The sequence below is a fragment of the Drosophila tropicalis genome, unplaced genomic scaffold (genome assembly GCF_018151085.1).
Source record: "Drosophila tropicalis isolate 14030-0801.00 unplaced genomic scaffold, ASM1815108v1 contig_845, whole genome shotgun sequence".
Lineage (NCBI taxonomy): Eukaryota > Metazoa > Arthropoda > Insecta > Diptera > Drosophilidae > Drosophila > Drosophila tropicalis.
In genome coordinates, this window is record NW_027173338.1 from 9,214,304 (window position 1) to 9,234,131 (window position 19,828).

The window sequence follows — 19,828 nt, forward strand, 5'->3', positions numbered from 1 at the left end:
TTTTTATGTTTCTAATAATCTTTAATAAAAAAACATAATTTACTTGAATTTGGTTAATGTACCAGATATCTTTATACTCCACGTATAGAGGGTCACCAAACAAAAAAAACATATTACAATTTTTTTTTACCATTGTGCATAGCAAACATCAGCTGTGCAGACAGCTGATTTAAATATGGATGTATGTATGTACATACTCAGAGATAGCAAATAAATAGAAACAAAATGTTGTGCCATATTCAGAGAAGAGTTTCACAAAAATTTCCTCAACATTTACGTCGAAATTTCTTTCAATTTGGCATGGGTAAGAGGTACGTATGTAATTAAGCAGTGTCGTACAAACGTAACCAAGTATATAGTAGAAACATTTTGTACAAAACAGAGAACTTGGACAATGTGAGCAAATCTTTGCGCCGGGAAATCTATCGCCGGAACGTGTTGTTCCTTCCCACATTAAGAAACCCGAGTACTATTATAGGCACATGGAACCCGGCAACACTTTGGGAACGCCAGAAATAAAAACTATAGAACAACAGAATGCCATGCGATTAAGTGGACAGCTGGCAGCTCGAATCTTACGAGAATGTGGCGAACAGGCTAAGATTGGACGAACTACAGATGAAATTGATGCTTTTGCACATGAGCGGATTATTGCAGCCAACGCATATCCGTCTCCATTGCGGTACGCAGGCTTTCCTAAATCAATTTGTACGTCTATTAACAATGTAGCTTGCCATGGCATTCCGGACGATCGAGGATTAGTAGATGGGGACATCATTAATATTGATGTGACAGTTTACCTTAATGGCTTTCACGGGGACTGCTCCAAGACGTATCTAGTAGGCAATGTTGACGAGCGTGGACGCTTTTTGGTAGATTCAACAAGAGAATGTCTGGAAAAATGCATTGCAATATGCAGCCCAGGCGTGCCATTCAACAAAATTGGTTGTCTGATAGAGAAGTTTTGCCAAGAACGTCAACTGGAATCAGTGGCCGCATTTATTGGGCATGGAATCGGCAATTATTTCCACGGACCCCCAGAAATTTATCACTTCCGTATGTTATAATTAAAGCATTTTTATCCAATGTCAGATAATGACCATCCTTTTTTTTATCCAATCTCAGATAATGACTCTCCTGGCGAAATGAAACCTGGAATGACATTTACAATTGAGCCCATTTTATCACTAGGCGACTCCAATATAGCGTTACTTGAGGATGGATGGACTGCTATTAGTTTAGATGGCGCCAGAAGCGCCCAATTCGAGCACACTATTTTGATAACTGAAACCGGCTGCGAAGTTCTTACCAAAGAAAGCTAATGAACATGGATTTGGTAAATTTTTTATTGTTGGACTACGCCTACGTAAACTGCAGAATGCTTAAAATCATTCATTGTAAATTTTTATTGCCAGTTCTGGGTGTATTTGTTGTGCCTAAGAATGTATACATAAAATGTCAATAAATATGCCGCCGCTTGCAGTGTGGGTGCAGTTACGTGAATAAGATAAATTTCGCTTCATAAAGGCTCTGGTTGAGGCATGATCTGAGGTGTAATTAACTGCATATAGCATTCGATTTTTGTACGGGTTTCTGTATAGGTAGAAACAATTTAAATTCTGGCGGCAGCTCATCTTCCGAGTATAACCGATCTGAGAAATATACTCGTCTGATCCGGCAATTGGCATGGATTTGCACGCGCAACGTTTCTACATAGTTAGTGCCATAGGCTCGACGCGTAAAATCAGACAAGTTGAATTGAATCTGATTCCAGCCCTCGTCCAGGCGCATGGGCATTGTGCAAATGAAGGGTTTCACCCGGGTGGTTGACTGATAATTGCTGGCTCTGAACCTTCGGCGAACGTTTTTGTCATCCAACACCTGAAAAAGGTCGGATTATTGCGTTGCAAAAGATGTTAAGCTCTATGTACACAACAAACCTGCACTTCAAATGTAAAATACTTCTTCATGTTTTTAATGATCATCACCAGGAATGGCAGTTTAATGCCAAGGGTCTTCTTTGGGTCTGCCGGACATGTGATAAACGTGGTGCTAACATTGGTACCAACTATTTCCAACACCAGGCTCTGAATGTCGTTGTCCGTTATCCTCTTTATGTGGCCATTGCGCACTTTTTTGTCCCATAGCTGCAGCGGCTTCGAACCGATGCTATAGAGGATTGACAAGAATCCAGATTGAAATGTGTTTTTGAACATTTCGCGCTTTCGCTGGCGTTGGCCGGTCCCGATATATTGCGGAAACTAAGCTGTTTAAATTTTTCAAGTGGCCAATAGATGGAGGCCGAATAATTTTGAGCAGCCAGCAATTGTACAAACTACGAACATGTATACAAAACTATACTAATTTTTCGTACGTCGTATGTCAATAAATTTGTGATTTTTGTTTTTGTGTTGTCAATAGCAATAGAAAAGTGTTGGAAAATGCTCATAATCTAGAGTGCGTGTCTTGAAGTTTATGCATCACCTAATATCGAGATAAACTCTCATCGACATTCTTGACTCCCAATATTTTTTAATAGTACCTAAATAAAATTGACCGAAATACTTTCTTAGGAAAATAAGTGGAATCATCAAAATCATTGGCTTAAAAACCAAACCGTTAACTTTGGCTTATCTGTAATTCTGTATTTAGGAGTAATAGCTCTTTATATTTAATCAATTTTCTTTTGTTCTGCTACATATTAAGTAATCAACCTTATCTGATTATATTCAATTTTTACAAATACAAATCAAAATCAATTCTGTTGCTGGAATAGAAGTTCCTGTTTTCACCGCATTTGCGGACGTAGACTCCGCTCTTAAAATATTTCTCATTAGACCAATTTAACATCTTTTCAGTTGTAAAAGGACCTTGAATGGCATCATCTTCTAGTTTCCACTTGAACTCCCATTGAACTACAGCTGGGTCCGAATCTATCGCAGTTGAAGTTTCTTGGTCTTTGGACTTTCCTGAATCGGGCGCCTTTAACCGCTCCGATTCTTTCGCCTCAAAATCATCTGCGTACATATCGAAGACTTCACTCGTGGCTGCTTTGCTAGAGCTTGGTAAATTGGCAAGTTTCGATTTAATCTTGTCAAATGTCTCTTCATATATATCCATGTTACCCGTTTTTGATAGGATTTCATTAGCTAAGGCAGTTAATTCGGAAATTTTTTGAGTTTCCTGATCTACAATACCACTCTTTTTTCTTTTGAGTTTTTCAAGCGTAGACAATTTAGGTCGCTGACTGCCCAATCTTTTCAATGCCATTTGAACACTCTCCCCTGCTTTCATGTACTCTAGCATTTTTGTGTATGCCATGGACAAGTTAAAGGCACGATCAGCTGCCGGTCGCGAATCATCTGAGGAGTTTGAGTTTGCGTCATCACCTTTTGGATCGAAGTAGTTTTTGCTTTTTTCAACCTTAGGAGTGGAGATTATTAGAAGATGCTCTTTCCTTTATTTTTATAACATTACTGTATACCTTCATCCAATCGACATTGTCCAGCCAATTATCCTTGATTTCTGCATCTTTATTCCAATGATAGTGGCCATCCTTGTCGAAATGTCCCTCCTCCAGCTCTTCTCGCATGTTGAAGGGAGTTATTTTAACATCATCTTCTATTTTGGCAGTTCCTTCCTCGCCCCCTTCAATGTCGCTATCGTTAAGATTTTCACTGTAAATTCGTAAAGAATTGTTTGGATTAGTGGGTTGGTAATTAGTTAAGATTTTCTTTTTACCGTTCATAGTCATCAGAGTCCTCTTCATCTGAATCGAGAGTGTGCTTCTTATCATATCTATCGTCGTCCTTGTCCTTTGAAGTATATTTTCGCTTTGTGGCCATTACAGTTTATGTTTAATAATTATAACAAATTTATTTATTTAATTATTTGCAACAACTAAATTTCGTCTTTTTAGTGTTACCAGTATAAAGAAATATTATCCCAGTACAAGGTTACTCGTGACTCACGAAATGCAATCAACAGCTGCTCGAGGATATCGATAGTGTATTGAAATGTAATCGAACGAAAGTTTAAAATGCAAATACATGTTGACATCATATAATTACACCAATGGTAAAACAAAAATTAGGTTATTGAGAAGGTTTTATTATTTTAATTCCATTGAAAAATACAAAGACTATCTTTCTAAAGAAACCATATCACGACATATAAAGAAGGCAGAGACCAGCGCTGCTATTTGTGCACCTTCAGTGCATCCTTTGGTTAGACGTTCCTCAATTTGGGCCAGTTTAATAATCAGTTTATTCATAACAGACATAGGTAATTCAACTATTAAAAAATGAGTTTTGTGATTATTTTGGATATTGATAGATAAAAATGTCCTACTCACGTCTCATAACGAACAAATGTAGTTCAGTAAGAATGTCCTCCAGCGCAAGACCGCGCCGAGATTTCGCATCTTCAATTGCTAAAAAATAAAAAAAAAACAAATATTGTTTAAAAATCAACAATGTGTTTATATGTAATATTACATCCATTCCTCAAGTTGATTCCTACTTACTTTTAAAAGCTGCTTTAAAGGACTCCCCAGACAGTAAGGCATTTAAAATCTGCTCAGTATCTTGTTTTAACGGATAGCCCACACACATATAGACATTGTTTTCATTGACTTCGTTAAATGCCATTACAGTACTTTGTAGAACGTTTAACACTTTTCGCATGTCTCCCTTGGCAAGTGTCAATAAGGCTTTCTTTCCATCTTCCGTGATAGTCACAGCCTCTGCTTCGACAATTTTGTCGAGCCGGGGCAGCATTTGTTCTGGCGACAGTGGCGCGAATCTAAAGCGAGTACAACGTGACTGCAACGCTGGTATAATTTTGCTGAGATAATTACAGATAACACAGAAGCGAACATTCTCCGTGTATTTCTCAATTATACGTCTTAATGCATTTTGGGCATCATTTGTCATGGCATCTGCCTCGTCCAATATGATGAGTTTGAAAGTTCCGCAAAATATGGTTCTTGTGGAAGCAAAATTCAATATCTGTCCTCGCACAATGCCAATGCCGCGATCATCGGATGCATTTAACTCCAAGACCATTGATTTAAACTGTGCCGGCGTATAGAGCTGCCGGGCACAAGCTAAAATGGTACTGGTCTTGCCTGTTCCGGGCGGGCCATAAAAGAGCAGGTGTGGCAGCTGCTTTTGGCCAATGAATCTATTAACTAATATTGAACTCTTAGTTAGTATGAACTGCTCTTTGTCGATTTTATTTTACTTACTTGTCGATACAATTTCCTCGTGTGATATCAAGTCTTCCAAGTTGTTGGGCCGATACTTCTCAACCCTTAAAACATGAGATACATAATCTAAATCATTCATAAATATATTTTACCCTTTGCTTACCAAGGTATTCGTATTGCCGGCCCATTATCAGACATTATAATGCTTTCACTTAATCTTTAGCGATCTTAAAACAAGTTTGGCTTCTAAACAAATGCACATTCGCGCCATTTTATAGTCGATAACAAGATTTTTACCGATAAACGTCAATGTTTACATTCGGAAGCTATCGGCGCATTTCCATATTCTTGCATTTAAGTCGTATACATTTTTTAAATTAACTATTTTGTTATTGTTATATTTCTCACCAAAAATTTTGACAGTTAATTATTAATAAAGATATGTTTTCCTAATTTCATTTATGCTCTTTAGTTATGCACAGATTCCATCTGAGAAAGTGTAGTTCATTAGCATAACATAATCTATTATTTACACCAATTTTTGATTTAATAGTAAATATCTATAATGGGCTTATTATTGCCCAATGAGAGGAAAAGGGTACACGATTATAATTTACATTTATAAGTGGCGCAAACGATTATAGCTGTCAATCAATCGCCGATGTTGAACTATAAAAGGCTAGGCACTGTGTGTTTGGTTTTAAAGAGATTCAAAATGAAGAACTTGTTTATTTCCGTTATAATCCTAACAGTTGGTGCAGTACAGGTGTCAAACCAAGTCATGGATTTGTCGGTTATTACAAACTTTGTTGTAAACTTGGCAAAAACCAAAGATACAGTTGTATTTTCGTGTTCGGAAAATGGTAAATGGTTTTTATTGTTTCCTTCTGTTTATAATCAATGGAAGTAAAGTTTTAAAGGGATTCCATGTCCTTGTATTAAAGACAATTTTCAGAATAATGATTGTTCAATTGCCGTTTCAATTTAGATTTACTGCAGACTTCTCTTGCTTTGATGGGATATAATCAATTTGTTTTTCCTGTACATATTGGGAAGCCATTTCTATTACCAACTGTTTTAACAAAGGATAACTTTGCTCGGACAACTGTTATAGTAGATACAGGATGTAACGCTTCTGTAGAACTATTAGCAGAAGCATCTAAATACAGATATTACAACAAAACGTACCAATGGTTACTATGGGGAATTGATAGAGAAATTGATGATCTTCTGCCGCCTGCATTGGATTACATTGGCCCAAATGCCCAGATCACATATGTCAACAGGACAAAAAATGGATATTTATTGTGGGACGTTCATTCCAAAGGTCGGCATTTGAAATCGGTACTCGAACTTAATCTGATAGCTATTATAGTGAATAATGATAATCGAAGCAGTCGACTAAATATTAAAAACGATATTTTCGAACTACAAAGCAGTGAATATCGTAACCAATTTAACGGTCTAACGCTACGAGGAGCATCGGTTGTACGTAAAACTAAAACTGTGAACTAAAGCTATATCACAAATATATATATAATTTTTGCTTTTCATCAATAACAGATCGACCAGGAGGACATTACCACTAACGAACAAATCATAGCCATTCTCTCACGACCCGAAAAGGATTCTGGAGTAGCAGCATTCGTAAAATATCATTATGAGTTAATGAGACTTTTACGGGATCGTTTTAACTTTACTGTTGATTTTCGCAACTCCAGGGGTTGGGCTGGACGACTTGGCAACACAACATTTCGCCTTGGTCTATTGGGAATTATTATGAGAAATGAGGCAGATATAGCTGCATCCGGTGCCTTTAATCGCATTAACCGATTTGCCGAGTTTGATACCATTCACCAAAGTTGGAAATTTGAGACAGCGTTTTTATATCGTTTCACTCCAGACTTGGATACACATGGAAAAAGTGGTAACTTTCTTGCACCCTTTAGCCAGAATGTATGGTTCTTTACCATAGGTACATTGGCTGTAATAAACTTTACTTGGATCCTCTTTGAAAGTATTACCAGTAGGATTAATAAGCTGTTGAAATTCACAAATTTAGCAAGAGTAGGAGAAATAACTAAAATCAATTGGTCTGAACGCAGTCTACAGACTTTTGGCGCTGCATGCCAGCAGGGAATGGATCCCATTCCTAAGGATATGCCATCCCGTTCTTTGGTCGTCACTGTATTTCTTTTCTCACTGGTTATGTACAACTATTATACATCCTATGTAGTTGGTGGATTGCTCAGCTCATCCGATCAAGGACCTGCTACAGTTGATGAAATTACTTCGAGTCCATTAAAACTATCTTTTGAAGATATAGGATACTACAAAGTCTTGTTTCGCGTAAGTGGTTTATCATCTTTCGCAGACCTATTGTGATACACTTATTATTTAAAAGGAAAGCGAAAATCCTGTGGTGAAAAGACTTATTAGTAAGAAATTATCATCATCAAGAGCTCCTAATGATTTACAAATTTACACGCATATCGAAGAAGCTGTTCCATATCTTAAAACTGGCGGCTTTGCCTTTCATTGTGAAGTTGTGGACGCCTATCCAATGATTGCTGAACTGTTTGATGCCACTGAAATATGTGATTTACGTGAAGTATCTGGCCTAATGAATGTTGAAATATTGAATTGGATAGTGCCTAAAAACAGCCAGTATACAGAAATTTTTAGATCTGCGTAAGTTCGTTCATAAATTGGCCAATGTAAAATGCAATTCAGTTTTAATTCACAGAATGTGTTATGCGCGAGAAACTGGTCTGGTAGAGAGGATTCTAAGACGACGCCAAATGAAAAAGCCAACTTGCCAGTCCTTGTATACTGTTTACCCAGTAAGCTTATCAGGAGTGACCTCAGCATTTTTTACGTTGATAAGTAATTACAAGAAAACAAATATAATGTAATTTATTATATTAATTTCATTAATTTCGTTCAGCTGGAATAGTCTTTTCTCTATTCATCCTGTGCTTGGAGTTAGCTTATGCTAAAATGTGGCGAACAAAATGTATTAACTTGCAAAGAGCAGAACAAAATTAAACATTATCTAATACATATTTATATATAGCACTCGTCTACATTTTTTATTTCATATTTATAGTAAATATTTCTCAATCAGAATTATTAGGAGCTACTTCATTACAATTTATAATATATTAGTTTTGCTGAACTGATTATAACAAATAAACTCAGTAATCTAAGGACCATTCGTTTTCGGCAATAAATGAATCAACAACTTCTTTCATTGAGAAATTCGGTATTAGCTGATCCTGAGTGAGTTTAACACGTGTAACAGGATCAAAATGACCAACTCTTTGCAAATGTTCTTCTATATCTTTACGTTCATATGTGATACCTGAGGGGGTTATCACTGGATCAGTTAAAATTTCAAAGCTAATTTTGCCACAAAGAAAATCAGGAACATCACGTTTCTAAAAAGATACATTAACTATGACTAACAAAAATCGACCAATGGAAAAAGTACTTACCCTTCGACGTTCATCAACTTTGGCAAATATATTGTTGAGTTCTTTGATATGATCATCCTAAAAAAAAAAAAAAAAAAAAACAGATGCCAATTTTTAATATACTTTACAGTTAGCGAAAATCAGGTTGTGGCATTATCAAACTTTCTATAAATTATAAATAAACACTTACACATTCCTGTTCAATTTCCTGTTGTTTATCTTTAAGATGCTCTTCATTAAGGTTTTCGTTTATTTTCAAGTTGGCTAGGCGGTTCTCCATGTCATCTTTGATTAGGCTAAATAATTAAATTAAATTATATACAGATCGTTTAGCATGGATACGAATTAGAATGCATCTATTGTTTACCGATTCAAATAGCTTTGTAGTTCAATCTCTTGATGTATGCGCTTTTCCTCCATAACATTCCAACGTTTTTTGCGAGCCAATCGCAATTGTAGTGTGATATCATCTCCGAAATTTTGCTTTTGTTCCTTAGACAAGTCGTATGCTAAGAGTTTAAGGTAACAGTTATTGCGATAATTGATAAAAGATTTTACACATTATTGGTGACAATTCTTACCCCGTTGGAGATGCTTTATTGCTTCATCGAAACTGTCTATTTCCATGAGACCTTGCCCCAGGAAAAAATGACCTTTTAATAGATTCCCATCTATATCAAGCGCCCGCCGACAATCCTGACAACAAAGATCCCAGCGTTTTAATTTTAGATTACAAAGGGCTCGGTTTGTGAAATAGGTAGCATTTGTCGGATTTTTTATCTAATCGTAAAAAAAGGAGTAAAAGGGTCACAAAAGAACAATCAATTCAAAGGTTGACTTACAATAGCTTTGGAGTAGCAGCTAATCGCATCGTCATATTTTCGTGCTGCAAACAAACAATTGCCCTGCTCCTTTAATTGAAGGTCTGATAAATTTGTCGTGGAATATATGTGCTTGCTTGTCATGCTGATAGTATCTTTTGTTTCCTTCAAAGTGTAAAAATTGGCAAAGATTTACAAATCAGCTGAGTTTCAGCCAAAGCCCGAGAAATTATAGGATTTGCATAAACAGGTGCTTTCCAACTCCTGATAATATTTATGAACATACATATACATATATACATTTGCGATAAACAAAAACAACGTTTTTAATCGATAAATAAAAATGGTTCCAGGGCCGCCCAAGTTTAGGGGGACAATCTGGTTCCACAGCATCATAGATCTATTGTTTTATAACATTTACACACCAAATGGCTATATAAATTGAAACATAAAACTTTGCTACCGGATATACTATTTAATAATTTAATTGCAATGTTCTAGCTTCACAATTAATTGTTCTAAACCAGGCACTTATCGATAAAACAGTTTTGTTATTGTTTGCTTGTCCATCTCTAAGGCAACCATTATTTTCTAAAATATTCACAGAAGGAAATAATAAATTAAACAGACACAGATAAAAAATATAAATGGCTTCAACTTCTAGGTAAATACTGTGAGAAATGTGTTTGAACACAACAATTGGTTTATAGCAATATGAATAAAAAGTGGACACATGTATTTGTAAAGTGGACTCATGTATGTAAATGATTTGACCTTACCATTGAGATCAATCTATTATAACAAAACAATCATTCACTTATTGTTTGAATTCTGTTAAATTAATTAATAAGTTGACAAATATTAATTAATAATTACGTTCAATTGTGAAATTATGCATATGTACATATGTATATGTGTATGTGTGCATGCATGATCGAAAAAAGCATGGATGAGCTATTTTATAGTTTTACGAGGGTTGCTACATATGTACATGTGTATTCTATGAGTATATGTGGATCTGATAACTAATAAAGTTTACTATTTCCAGACTTGACAATAACAAGGTGTGCTGCTATGCACATCCGGAATCACCGTTAATTGAGGATTACAGAGCTGGCGACATGATATGCTCCGAGTGTGGATTGGTTGTTGGCGATCGCGTAATTGATGTTGGATCAGAGTGGCGAACATTTAGTAATGAGAAGAGTGGCGTAGATCCAAGTCGTGTCGGTGGCCCTGAAAATCCACTTCTCAGTGGTGGCGATTTATCAACCATAATTGGACCAGGCACAGGCTCTGCGTCGTTTGATGCCTTCGGTGCTCCTAAATACCAAAATCGTCGTACAATGAGCAGTTCAGATCGTTCACTCATATCAGCATTCAAAGAAATTTCATCGATGGCAGATCGCATTAATTTGCCCAAAACAATTGTGGATCGAGCCAATAATCTATTCAAGCAGGTATTAAAAAAAAAGTTATCTTGTAATATATATATTTTATGATCTTTTATTTTGTAGGTTCACGATGGTAAAAATCTGAAAGGTCGTTCGAATGATGCCAAGGCATCTGCTTGTTTATATATTGCATGCCGCCAGGAAGGAGTACCACGCACATTTAAAGAAATATGTGCCGTCAGCAAAATAAGCAAGAAAGAAATTGGCAGATGCTTTAAATTAACATTGAAAGCTTTGGAAACAAGCGTGGATTTGATAACAACTGCCGATTTTATGTGCCGTTTTTGTGCTAACTTAGGTGGGTTCTTTACAATTTTATATAATTTCAGTTTATTATAGGCTGGCTTTATTTTTTATTTATTACAAATATGTTGTTTCTTAAGTGTATTTTAAGAATTATACAAGATTTTTATATTATATGTTATTTAATGTTTTAATTTTAGATCTACCAAATATGGTTCAACGTGCTGCCACACATATAGCCAAAAAGGCAGTCGAAATGGATATTGTACCTGGCCGATCGCCTATATCTGTTGCAGCGGCCGCAATTTACATGGCGTCACAAGCATCCGAGCACAAGCGGAGCCAAAAGGAAATTGGTGATATTGCCGGTGTCGCTGATGTGACCATTAGGCAGTCCTACAAATTAATGTACCCCCATGCAGCGAAATTATTTCCAGAAGATTTTAAGTTTACTACACCAATTGATCAATTGCCACAAATGTAGATCGTTTCGCCAATTTAAAACATTTTTTATTATAAATTATAATTTTCACATTCAATTAAATGTGGCTACGTCAAGAAAAAATTTATATAATCATTATAATCATTAGTTATGAGAATTTACGATTTTATGTATAAAACAAAAAAAAAAAAACAATGAAGTGTAAATATTTATAGTACCGAAAGTGACCAGTTTTTTTTAATTTTCATTTTGTAACTTCTTTTGGTAAAACTTTATAAAAATTAGTTTGTTAAATAACCGCAAAAATGCAGTTCCTGCTCAATATTTAGTAGTAGAGCTAAGTAAGATGAAATATTTTTCAAAATGAGTACGAAAAAAGTGTACAACGATTTTCACATAAATAGAAATACTTTAAGATCAATTTTTTTTTTAATTTTCGCAAAGATAGTTTCCAATTTTCTTTGACCATTGCCTACGGACTACATATTTTTGTCGAATCCAATGACAACCCTGTTTCTTTAAGCCATTTGAGAAGTGCGCCTGCGCTAAAACTGAAATTCTTGTGCGCGTTTCACTGCTTCTTCGTTCCGTTCCTGGACCATTGTCAATGTCAGAAAGCAAAATATTTAGTAAACTAAAAAGGAAATCGGCCGATTTGTTAGCTAGTAGTCTATAGGTAGTAGTGAATTTGTTAACTCCTCTACCCTATGAGGATTGTTAAAAATCAAAATTGAAATTCAATTAGAGCAAAATCCGCTTCGCTTTTTTATGCATAGTCTCTATATATACATACATACATACATACACATATAATTTAACTGAAAATAATAAAAAAGAGAAATTAAGCAAAATTACAGCCGTCAAAATTTAATAAGCAGCAACTGGATAAAATGCCGATAGGAAACATTATTAAAAAGGCATCCAACTTTATACTTGGCGACGAAAGGTCTGATAAAAAAATCGATATTTCCTACGAAGACAACGAAATACTATTTTGCAAAAATAATGTTTGCATTCATCCACCAACTTTGGCAAGAAATGAGTCGGATATTCTACACTATCCCGGATATTTGACGTGCACGACGAAAACATTTATTGACCAATACAATAGTGCTAAACGACCCACTCTCCTACTCACATGGATACCAAATGTGCAGATGTGCAAATGCACGGCAACGGCATTGGATGACGGAGCCGCTGAACACTGCCAGCTGGCTAAACGATTATCATCAGAACATGGTAATGGATTTGCGCACAGTACTCCAATAATTGCAAGTGTTCCAAAATCCTTGGAATTAGAGGGTGAATCGGAGCGATCCCTGGATGAATGTGCGGCTGAGATGCAAGAGTTAAAAAATGAGCTGCAGCCATTGCTGGGAGGACAAAGCGCTTCTATAGATGACTTGGCTGTGCTGCTGAAAAAGAATCCAATAACATCTGTGAATATAACCATCTCGAATCCGCAGATTGAGAACAGCAATATATCCCAATCATTCAATTGCATAACAATAACACCAGATCGTGAAAACGATTGTTTGACCGGAGGAGGAGGTGGAGTTCAGAAACAATTAAACTCAGACGGTTCAGTGGCATCGGATGACAACAATCCCAACTGGATGACGCCAGAGCTGTTGGCTTTTAAGCACAATTTGGATTTCCCAGACAGTGCCAATACAACACCAACTGTGCGTCGCAAGGCCATTATGAAGTGTCGACGATTCTCGGTGGACTTGAGTCAAATGCGCTCTCTCCGCTTATTCTTTAACGATGACAATTGCACCTCTGGTCAGTTGGTGATAGCCTCTCGTGAGTCGCAATATAAAATACTACATTTTCATTATGGAGGGCTTGATCATTTGGCACAGGTATGGTTAATATATTTAAGAATCTAAGAAAAGTTATTCATTTTTGGTGTGAATTGCAGGTTTTGCATCAGTGGCATTGTTTTCTTCACAACATTACCTTGGCGCCTGGTCAGGAGAAACTTAATTTGCCGTATCGTCATTTTATGGTCTGTCGTCCGGAAGTCAAGAAGTCCGAAATGCATCCCGATGAAGGCAATGTGAAAAAAATTACTACAAACTTCTTTTATGGCACATTGTTGAACGAGAAGGGTCAAATCGAAGACGATTTGCTTTTACGCAAATGTGTCTTCTTTGGAGGCCTTGAGAAGAGCCTTCGCAAGACAGTGTGGCCATTTTTATTGAAATGTTATTCATTCTCATCCACATTTGAGGATCGGGCTGTCCTAATGGATATCAAGCGACAAGAATATGAGGAAATTACCCGAAAACGACTCTACTCAATGTCACCAGAACAGCAGGTTCACTTTTGGAAAACTGTTCAATGTGTGGTAGAGAAAGATGTTGTTCGAACCGATCGTACCAATCCATTCTTTTGTGGCGATGATAATCCCAATACAGAAGTTATGAAAAATATTCTATTAAATTTCGCAATTTACAATACCGGTTTATCTTACTCGCAGGTGCGCTCTCTCACAAAATATATTCATGCATAGATTAGGATTAATATTAATTTTTTTTTTTTCCAGGGAATGAGTGATTTATTAGCTCCCGTCCTATGCGAAGTGCAAAATGAATCGGAAACATTCTGGTGTTTTGTTGGTCTAATGCAGAGGGCATTCTTTGTGTGCACACCCACGGACAACGATGTGGACCATAATCTAAGATATCTGCGTGAGTTGATAAGGCTGATGCTGCCGCGTTTTTACGCACACTTGCAACAACACAACGACGCTATGGAGTTACTCTTTTGCCATCGATGGCTTTTGCTGTGCTTTAAACGAGAATTCACCGAGGCTGTAGTCATTCGAATGTGGGAAGCTTGCTGGTCAAATTATCTCACTGATTACTTTCATTTATTCCTTTGCCTTGCCATTATTGCTGTCTATGCCGATGATGTGATTGCTCAGAATTTGCGTGCGGACGAGATGTTGTTGCACTTTAGTTCGCTGGCTATGTATATGGATGGACAATTGATTTTACGCAAGGCACGCGGCTTATTGCATCAATATCGGCAACTACCAAAGATTCCATGCACCTTGAGTGGACTGTGTAAACGATGTGGTCCAGGCATGTGGGATTCAGAGCATAGACCGGCGCTTGAATGTATTGGCCATACCGACGATGAGAAATGCTCCTTGGCCATTGATTAGATGCTTTGGTTTTGCTTAACTTATGTAAATGTGATTGCTAAGAAATATGCATACCAATTTTTTTTGCTCCCTTTTTTGTGCACGCGGAATATAGTCAACTAGCAGAACAATGTTTATGGAACAACAACTACTACTACTCCCAGTTTTTAAATTGGTTATTGAAATTATGCTAGAAAATATAAAGGCTTATTGTACATACATACATACATAACGCATATATCTATAATCGCTCAATACATACTTAAGCCTAGTTGTGGCTTGTTATCAATATAGATGATTATGCGCTAGAATGTGGATGATTTGTATACTTTATATGTAATTCTCTCAGTAATATAATATCTGTGCTAAAACGTACTTTAAAACCACAAAAGAGCCTTAAGTTTTGACCGATTCCTGGTCTAAACCATTAACATTTTCTTTAAGCCTTTTTTTTTTATTACTTTTTTAATGTTGCTTCTATTGTATTAAATTGGTTGGAATATAATTTAAAAAATTAAACTAAAACCAAAAATATAAAATTATGAAGGGGAAAATAAAAGAAAATTGTGTATGATTTTTTTTTTTTCCACAACTATGAAAATTTGTTTCTGAACCAATTTCAAATAGACAATATATATATTTATGCATCTGCGCTATTAAAACTATAAATTATCGATTGCCTATAAAGTAAATAAATAAGTCATCAGCAGCTAATTATATACATTATTAATAAAAATATATGAACATTTTGCTTTGGTGTTCAACGGTTTGTTAAAATTGATTTAAGTCTTTATTACGCAGTGTTTCGCACGATATAAAGGTAAGTTGAAATGTTGTGCAACGCTTGGAAAACTGATTAAGGTTAATAACCAACTTTTTGTTGGATTTCTTTTATCCTTTCTAATAATCTGAAAGTAGATTCTTTCGAAGTGTTTTTAGTTCCGATATTCATTGATTTTAAGCCAACAAAAGATGAGAACAAGCAAATTTATGATATTTATATTGATTGATACCAACAATCGGGGTTTATTAATATCGATGGATTTTTATGTTTTACATCATCTTCAATCTGATGAAATTAATCTAAATAGTGTAAATATACGTAACATACATCAGTATGCAAATGTTTTACATTAAATATAAATATTTTGGAATCATGATTCGGCCACGTATTCATTTATCTTTCAAACATTGAATGCCGTTTTCCATTTAGATCCATATTTTTGGGGATTTGCCAGTTCTGTTGTAAACAATGTGTGTTTCTTGTTTTTTTAATTTTTTTTTTTTTTTTTGATTTAGTTTAAGAATCCGGAACATTGAAGCAAAATTCACTGTGAATCAGCTGTTACACCCAAATCGTAGAGAGATCCCACACTTTAATCAGCCTGTCCTGACCAACAGTCAAAAGACGTTTTCGATCCTCATCGAGATCCATGTGCACAATCGAATGTTTGGCATCATGGAAAGATGCTAACGAAGGACGCTCTACTGTTTGTAGCTGTTTGAAGCAGGGATCGCAGCAGCGAACATCAAATTCAAATCCCATTATTGGTATATTAATACGGTTTGTAGAGCAAGTATCGCATACAGCTTTGCCGCAATGACGACAATGATGTTGCCGAATGCCTAAAAAAAAGCAGACATTGGTTCGAACCACTTTGAGTAATGAACCAAAATGTACGCACCCAATTGCTTCTGATCCATCATGGAACGGAAGTTCCAAAAGAATGGTCGAGAACATAGCTGACAATTATTAGACTCGACCCAACCTGGTACTTCCTTTCTCATGGCATTCATTTCCCAAAACACAACAACTGAATCTTCACCGCAACTGATAAGCTGTTGGGTTTGATTGGCATATGCAAGAGCAGAAACTTTGTTGCTAAAAATAAAAAAGCATTAACAACCAACCAAAAGCAAAATTAATTTATAGTTAGGAGTATCCGAATACCTGTGGCCTTGAAGCTCATAAATGGTGCCACGCTTGCCTCCGACATCCCAGACAATAACAGACTGATCGCAAGCACCGCTAAATAATAACTGTGGTCCCTCAACCCATCGCAAGCAACGTATACCAGCTGTAAAATATATAAGTTATTTAATTTAAATAAGAATTAATCTCTATTTATATACATATATTGACTCACCAGTGTGACCTTTGAAAGTGGTGATAAGTTGGACTCCCTGAACATCGCAACGCAGCATGGTTATTTGACCAGCATTATCCCCCACAAAAGCATATTTAGCAAGTGCATCAAATCTAAATTTAAATAGAATAGTAGTTATTTTCCCATTAATATATATTTTATTACTTACTGCAGGGCTGTGCACGGTGTCTCAAAGCTGTATCCGCCCACTCTTGTGCCACTTGCTGTACAATGATAGGAAAACTGTTTATCTTTTCCTGCTGACAACACCCAATTATGTGTCTTGGAGAAGACTACAGCTACAACGCGCCCCTGATGCGACAAATAGTCACGCACAAATGACAAGCGATTGCAGTCTTCAGAGAGTGTATATTGAGTCACGGTACCGTTATCCTGTCCAACGTATAGAACTCTAGAGTCTTGAACATATTCAATAGCCGAGCAGCCAGATGGCATATATTGACAAATACTTGGCCAATATTGGCCAGAATCTCGCTTAAGCCACACCCGGACTGTTCTGTAAGGACAATAAGATTATATTGCAATTAAGCAGTTTATTTTTTTTTTTTTTTTTTCAAATTGAATGATAAGACTCACTTATCATCTGAAACGCTTATCACTCCATTCTCTCCGGGTATCAGTATGGCTGCATTCACATCATCACCACTTCCTTCCAATTTGCCCAACAACTCCGGCTTCTTGGAGGTACTAAATCGAAAGCGATCGTTGTTACGCTGTGCTGGTTTTATTTCGGCTGCCATACTGGTCATATGATGTTATAGATTTCCCTTTTGACGAATTTCGTGTGCACTAATTTATATACATTAAACGAAAAACTTGGGGGTGTTAACCAAAATTTGTAGTGTTAAACTTTGCGTACATATATGAATCACAGTCAGCGCAGCAAAAATGTTGATTGTTATTGCATACACAAAGAGTCGCTAACTATAGAGATGTGAGCTGCGCTCTCCCCATAAAACAAAACTTTCACAAACCTCTCTCAATACAATCCGAAATGGTAAATGGCAACGGAACGAAATAAAAAATTATCTGTGTTCACAATCCTAAAAAAAAAAAACACTTATGAACACGTATATAGTAATTATTAATTGTTGAGGACCCGATGAGATTTTAGGGGCTGTTCAATTTGTATCAATTTATCGATATATACATAAGTAGACTTCTGTGAAATGGTGAGAACTAGTTCAAGTAAATGAATAAAATAATTTTAAATAATTATCGTAAAAGAACTAGAAACTCAGTTTAGTCGTTCACACCAGTAAACCAGTTCTTTTCGTTCGCTCCAAAAGTCGGAACCTGGTGTGTTTTTTTTCGAGGCTTGTTTGCTGGTTTCGCCGGTCTGTATTAAAACTGAAGAATAAGCTGTTTGTGCGGTAAATAATATAACAAAATGGTAAGTACAATCGGGAATCTTTGGTGAATTTATTTATTTAATGTTTGCAACTTGTAAATCGACCGGTAATGTTAGTGTGATGCCTCGCATCCATGCCTGCGTTTATACGTATGGATGTACGTATGTATGTACATATGTACATATGTATGGATGTTTAAATGTACATACATATGCTTAGACATACAAACATATGTACATACATAATGCATAATATTAATTATTTACGGCCTATGTAGCAGTTAAAAAAATAGACGTTTAAACAATTTTATAAATGTAAACAATCAAGGTGTAAGTGTGTGTACATATGTATGTACATATAAACATGTGTACAGTGATCCACTTTGAAGTGTCAAAAACTCAAGACAGGATTCCTTTTTTATCGCATCAAAACTACTCTCTACCATACTAGAATTCGTGCAAGGAACTTTTCGGATTCTGCCAGGCAGCTTTGCTTCCTGGTAGCTAGCCCAGGTTCGAATACTACTCCTCTTTTTATTCCTTTCATTTAGAAACCTTCGTGCCTCTGTAAGTTTTTAGACATTTCCTTATAAAACAGGGACTAAAGGATTTCCAAGAAACGCAGTGTTTTATAGGCGTACACATAATTTTACTTTGAAATTTTCAGAAAATACTTGGTTGATTCTTTTGTGATTAATTTTAATTATTTTTCTTTCAGACTATTGGAAAGAATAATAAAATGATTCAGCACCTGAATTATCGGGTGCGAATCGTTTTACAAGATTCTCGTACGTTCATTGGAACTTTTAAGGCTTTCGACAAGCACATGAACCTCATTTTGGGTGACTGTGAGGAATTCCGTAAGATCAGATCTAAAAACTCTAAAGTTCCGGAACGCGAGGAAAAACGTGTATTAGGATTTGTCCTGTTGCGGGGTGAGAATATTGTATCACTGACAGTAGAAGGACCACCACCTCCGGAAGAGGGACTTCCCCGTGTTCCAATTCCTGGAGCAGCTCCGGGTCCTGGAATCGGTCGTGTAGCTGGACGAGGTGTACCAATGAATATATCAGCGGTTCCAGCCGGATTGCAGGGTCCAGTTAGAGGAGTCGGAGGTCCCGCTCAGCAACATATGGCGCCTATGGGGCGAGGTGTGCCAAGGGCTCCAATGATGGGAGCACCACCTCCAGGAATGATTCCCGGTGGCATTCCCACCATGCCTGGAGGTCTTGGCCGTGGAGCCCCACCACCAATGAGAGGTCCACCACCAAGCATGATGCGGGGTGCTCCACCGCCAGGAAGGGGTGGCTATTAAAAACAATCTTTCTACATATACATATATTTAGGAAATAAAAAATTCACTTTATAAATTAACTATGTTTTTCATTGTATAAACAAATTTGTCAAATGGTCTACAAAAAAACGTTAAAGTTTAAGAAATATCGCAAAAATGGCATCGATAGTTGATGCATTTTTTCTTTACACCACTAGCAATAAGATGCACTTAGAC

General features: G+C 36.4%; 10 protein-coding genes across 10 annotated transcripts; 5 read left to right on the plus strand and 5 right to left on the minus strand.

The window, feature by feature from the left end:
• Nucleotides 1-95: 95 nt before the first annotated feature.
• On the plus strand, nt 96-1,512 carry LOC137580994 (methionine aminopeptidase 1D, mitochondrial). Its single transcript, XM_068295147.1, has 3 exons — nt 96-311; nt 383-1,056; nt 1,126-1,512. The coding sequence occupies exons 1-3, from the start codon at nt 226-228 to the stop codon at nt 1,320-1,322; spliced, it is 957 nt and encodes a 318-aa protein (XP_068151248.1). The 5' UTR covers nt 96-225; the 3' UTR covers nt 1,323-1,512.
• On the minus strand, nt 1,329-2,409 carry Bug22 (cilia- and flagella-associated protein 20). Its single transcript, XM_068295148.1, has 2 exons — nt 1,941-2,409; nt 1,329-1,881 (listed from the first exon to the last, which is right to left on the minus strand). The coding sequence occupies exons 1-2, from the start codon at nt 2,214-2,216 to the stop codon at nt 1,558-1,560; spliced, it is 600 nt and encodes a 199-aa protein (XP_068151249.1). The 5' UTR covers nt 2,217-2,409; the 3' UTR covers nt 1,329-1,557.
• Nucleotides 2,410-2,640: 231 nt separating this feature from the next.
• holn1 (CD2 antigen cytoplasmic tail-binding protein 2 homolog holn1) lies at nt 2,641-3,948 on the minus strand. The gene is made up of 3 exons (XM_068294942.1): nt 3,742-3,948; nt 3,485-3,677; nt 2,641-3,423 (listed from the first exon to the last, which is right to left on the minus strand). Exons 1-3 carry the CDS (start codon nt 3,843-3,845, stop codon nt 2,737-2,739), a joined length of 984 nt encoding a protein of 327 aa, XP_068151043.1. The 5' UTR covers nt 3,846-3,948; the 3' UTR covers nt 2,641-2,736.
• A 141-nt stretch (nt 3,949-4,089) lies between these two features.
• On the minus strand, nt 4,090-5,562 carry RfC3 (replication factor C subunit RfC3). The gene is made up of 5 exons (XM_068295055.1): nt 5,373-5,562; nt 5,249-5,313; nt 4,526-5,191; nt 4,355-4,432; nt 4,090-4,293 (listed from the first exon to the last, which is right to left on the minus strand). Exons 1-5 carry the CDS (start codon nt 5,405-5,407, stop codon nt 4,142-4,144), a joined length of 996 nt encoding a protein of 331 aa, XP_068151156.1. The 5' UTR covers nt 5,408-5,562; the 3' UTR covers nt 4,090-4,141.
• A 421-nt stretch (nt 5,563-5,983) lies between these two features.
• Ir31a (Ionotropic receptor 31a) lies at nt 5,984-15,936 on the plus strand. Its single transcript, XM_068294943.1, has 6 exons — nt 5,984-6,072; nt 6,198-6,697; nt 6,773-7,558; nt 7,614-7,900; nt 7,956-8,087; nt 15,891-15,936. Exons 1-6 carry the CDS (start codon nt 5,991-5,993, stop codon nt 15,934-15,936), a joined length of 1,833 nt encoding a protein of 610 aa, XP_068151044.1. The 5' UTR covers nt 5,984-5,990.
• STUB1 (STIP1 homology and U-box containing protein 1) lies at nt 8,269-9,800 on the minus strand. The gene is made up of 6 exons (XM_068294391.1): nt 9,528-9,800; nt 9,267-9,465; nt 9,053-9,194; nt 8,876-8,981; nt 8,707-8,763; nt 8,269-8,649 (listed from the first exon to the last, which is right to left on the minus strand). Exons 1-6 carry the CDS (start codon nt 9,648-9,650, stop codon nt 8,407-8,409), a joined length of 870 nt encoding a protein of 289 aa, XP_068150492.1. The 5' UTR covers nt 9,651-9,800; the 3' UTR covers nt 8,269-8,406.
• On the plus strand, nt 10,019-12,496 carry TfIIB (transcription factor IIB). The gene is made up of 4 exons (XM_068294390.1): nt 10,019-10,170; nt 10,555-10,966; nt 11,024-11,258; nt 11,404-12,496. The coding sequence occupies exons 1-4, from the start codon at nt 10,154-10,156 to the stop codon at nt 11,685-11,687; spliced, it is 948 nt and encodes a 315-aa protein (XP_068150491.1). The 5' UTR covers nt 10,019-10,153; the 3' UTR covers nt 11,688-12,496.
• TBC1D16 (TBC1 domain family member 16) lies at nt 12,518-15,550 on the plus strand. The gene is made up of 3 exons (XM_068294388.1): nt 12,518-13,510; nt 13,570-14,130; nt 14,197-15,550. Exons 1-3 carry the CDS (start codon nt 12,536-12,538, stop codon nt 14,818-14,820), a joined length of 2,160 nt encoding a protein of 719 aa, XP_068150489.1. The 5' UTR covers nt 12,518-12,535; the 3' UTR covers nt 14,821-15,550.
• Nucleotides 15,787-18,103, minus strand: Wdfy2 (WD repeat and FYVE domain containing 2). The gene is made up of 7 exons (XM_068294389.1): nt 17,942-18,103; nt 17,544-17,756; nt 17,116-17,463; nt 16,947-17,059; nt 16,751-16,877; nt 16,485-16,681; nt 15,787-16,425 (listed from the first exon to the last, which is right to left on the minus strand). The coding sequence occupies exons 2-7, from the start codon at nt 17,714-17,716 to the stop codon at nt 16,145-16,147; spliced, it is 1,239 nt and encodes a 412-aa protein (XP_068150490.1). The 5' UTR covers nt 17,717-17,756; nt 17,942-18,103; the 3' UTR covers nt 15,787-16,144.
• Nucleotides 18,104-18,221: 118 nt separating this feature from the next.
• SmB (small ribonucleoprotein particle protein SmB) lies at nt 18,222-19,692 on the plus strand. The gene is made up of 2 exons (XM_068294861.1): nt 18,222-18,360; nt 19,037-19,692. Exons 1-2 carry the CDS (start codon nt 18,358-18,360, stop codon nt 19,631-19,633), a joined length of 600 nt encoding a protein of 199 aa, XP_068150962.1. The 5' UTR covers nt 18,222-18,357; the 3' UTR covers nt 19,634-19,692.
• The last annotated feature ends 136 nt before the right edge of the window (nt 19,693-19,828 follow it).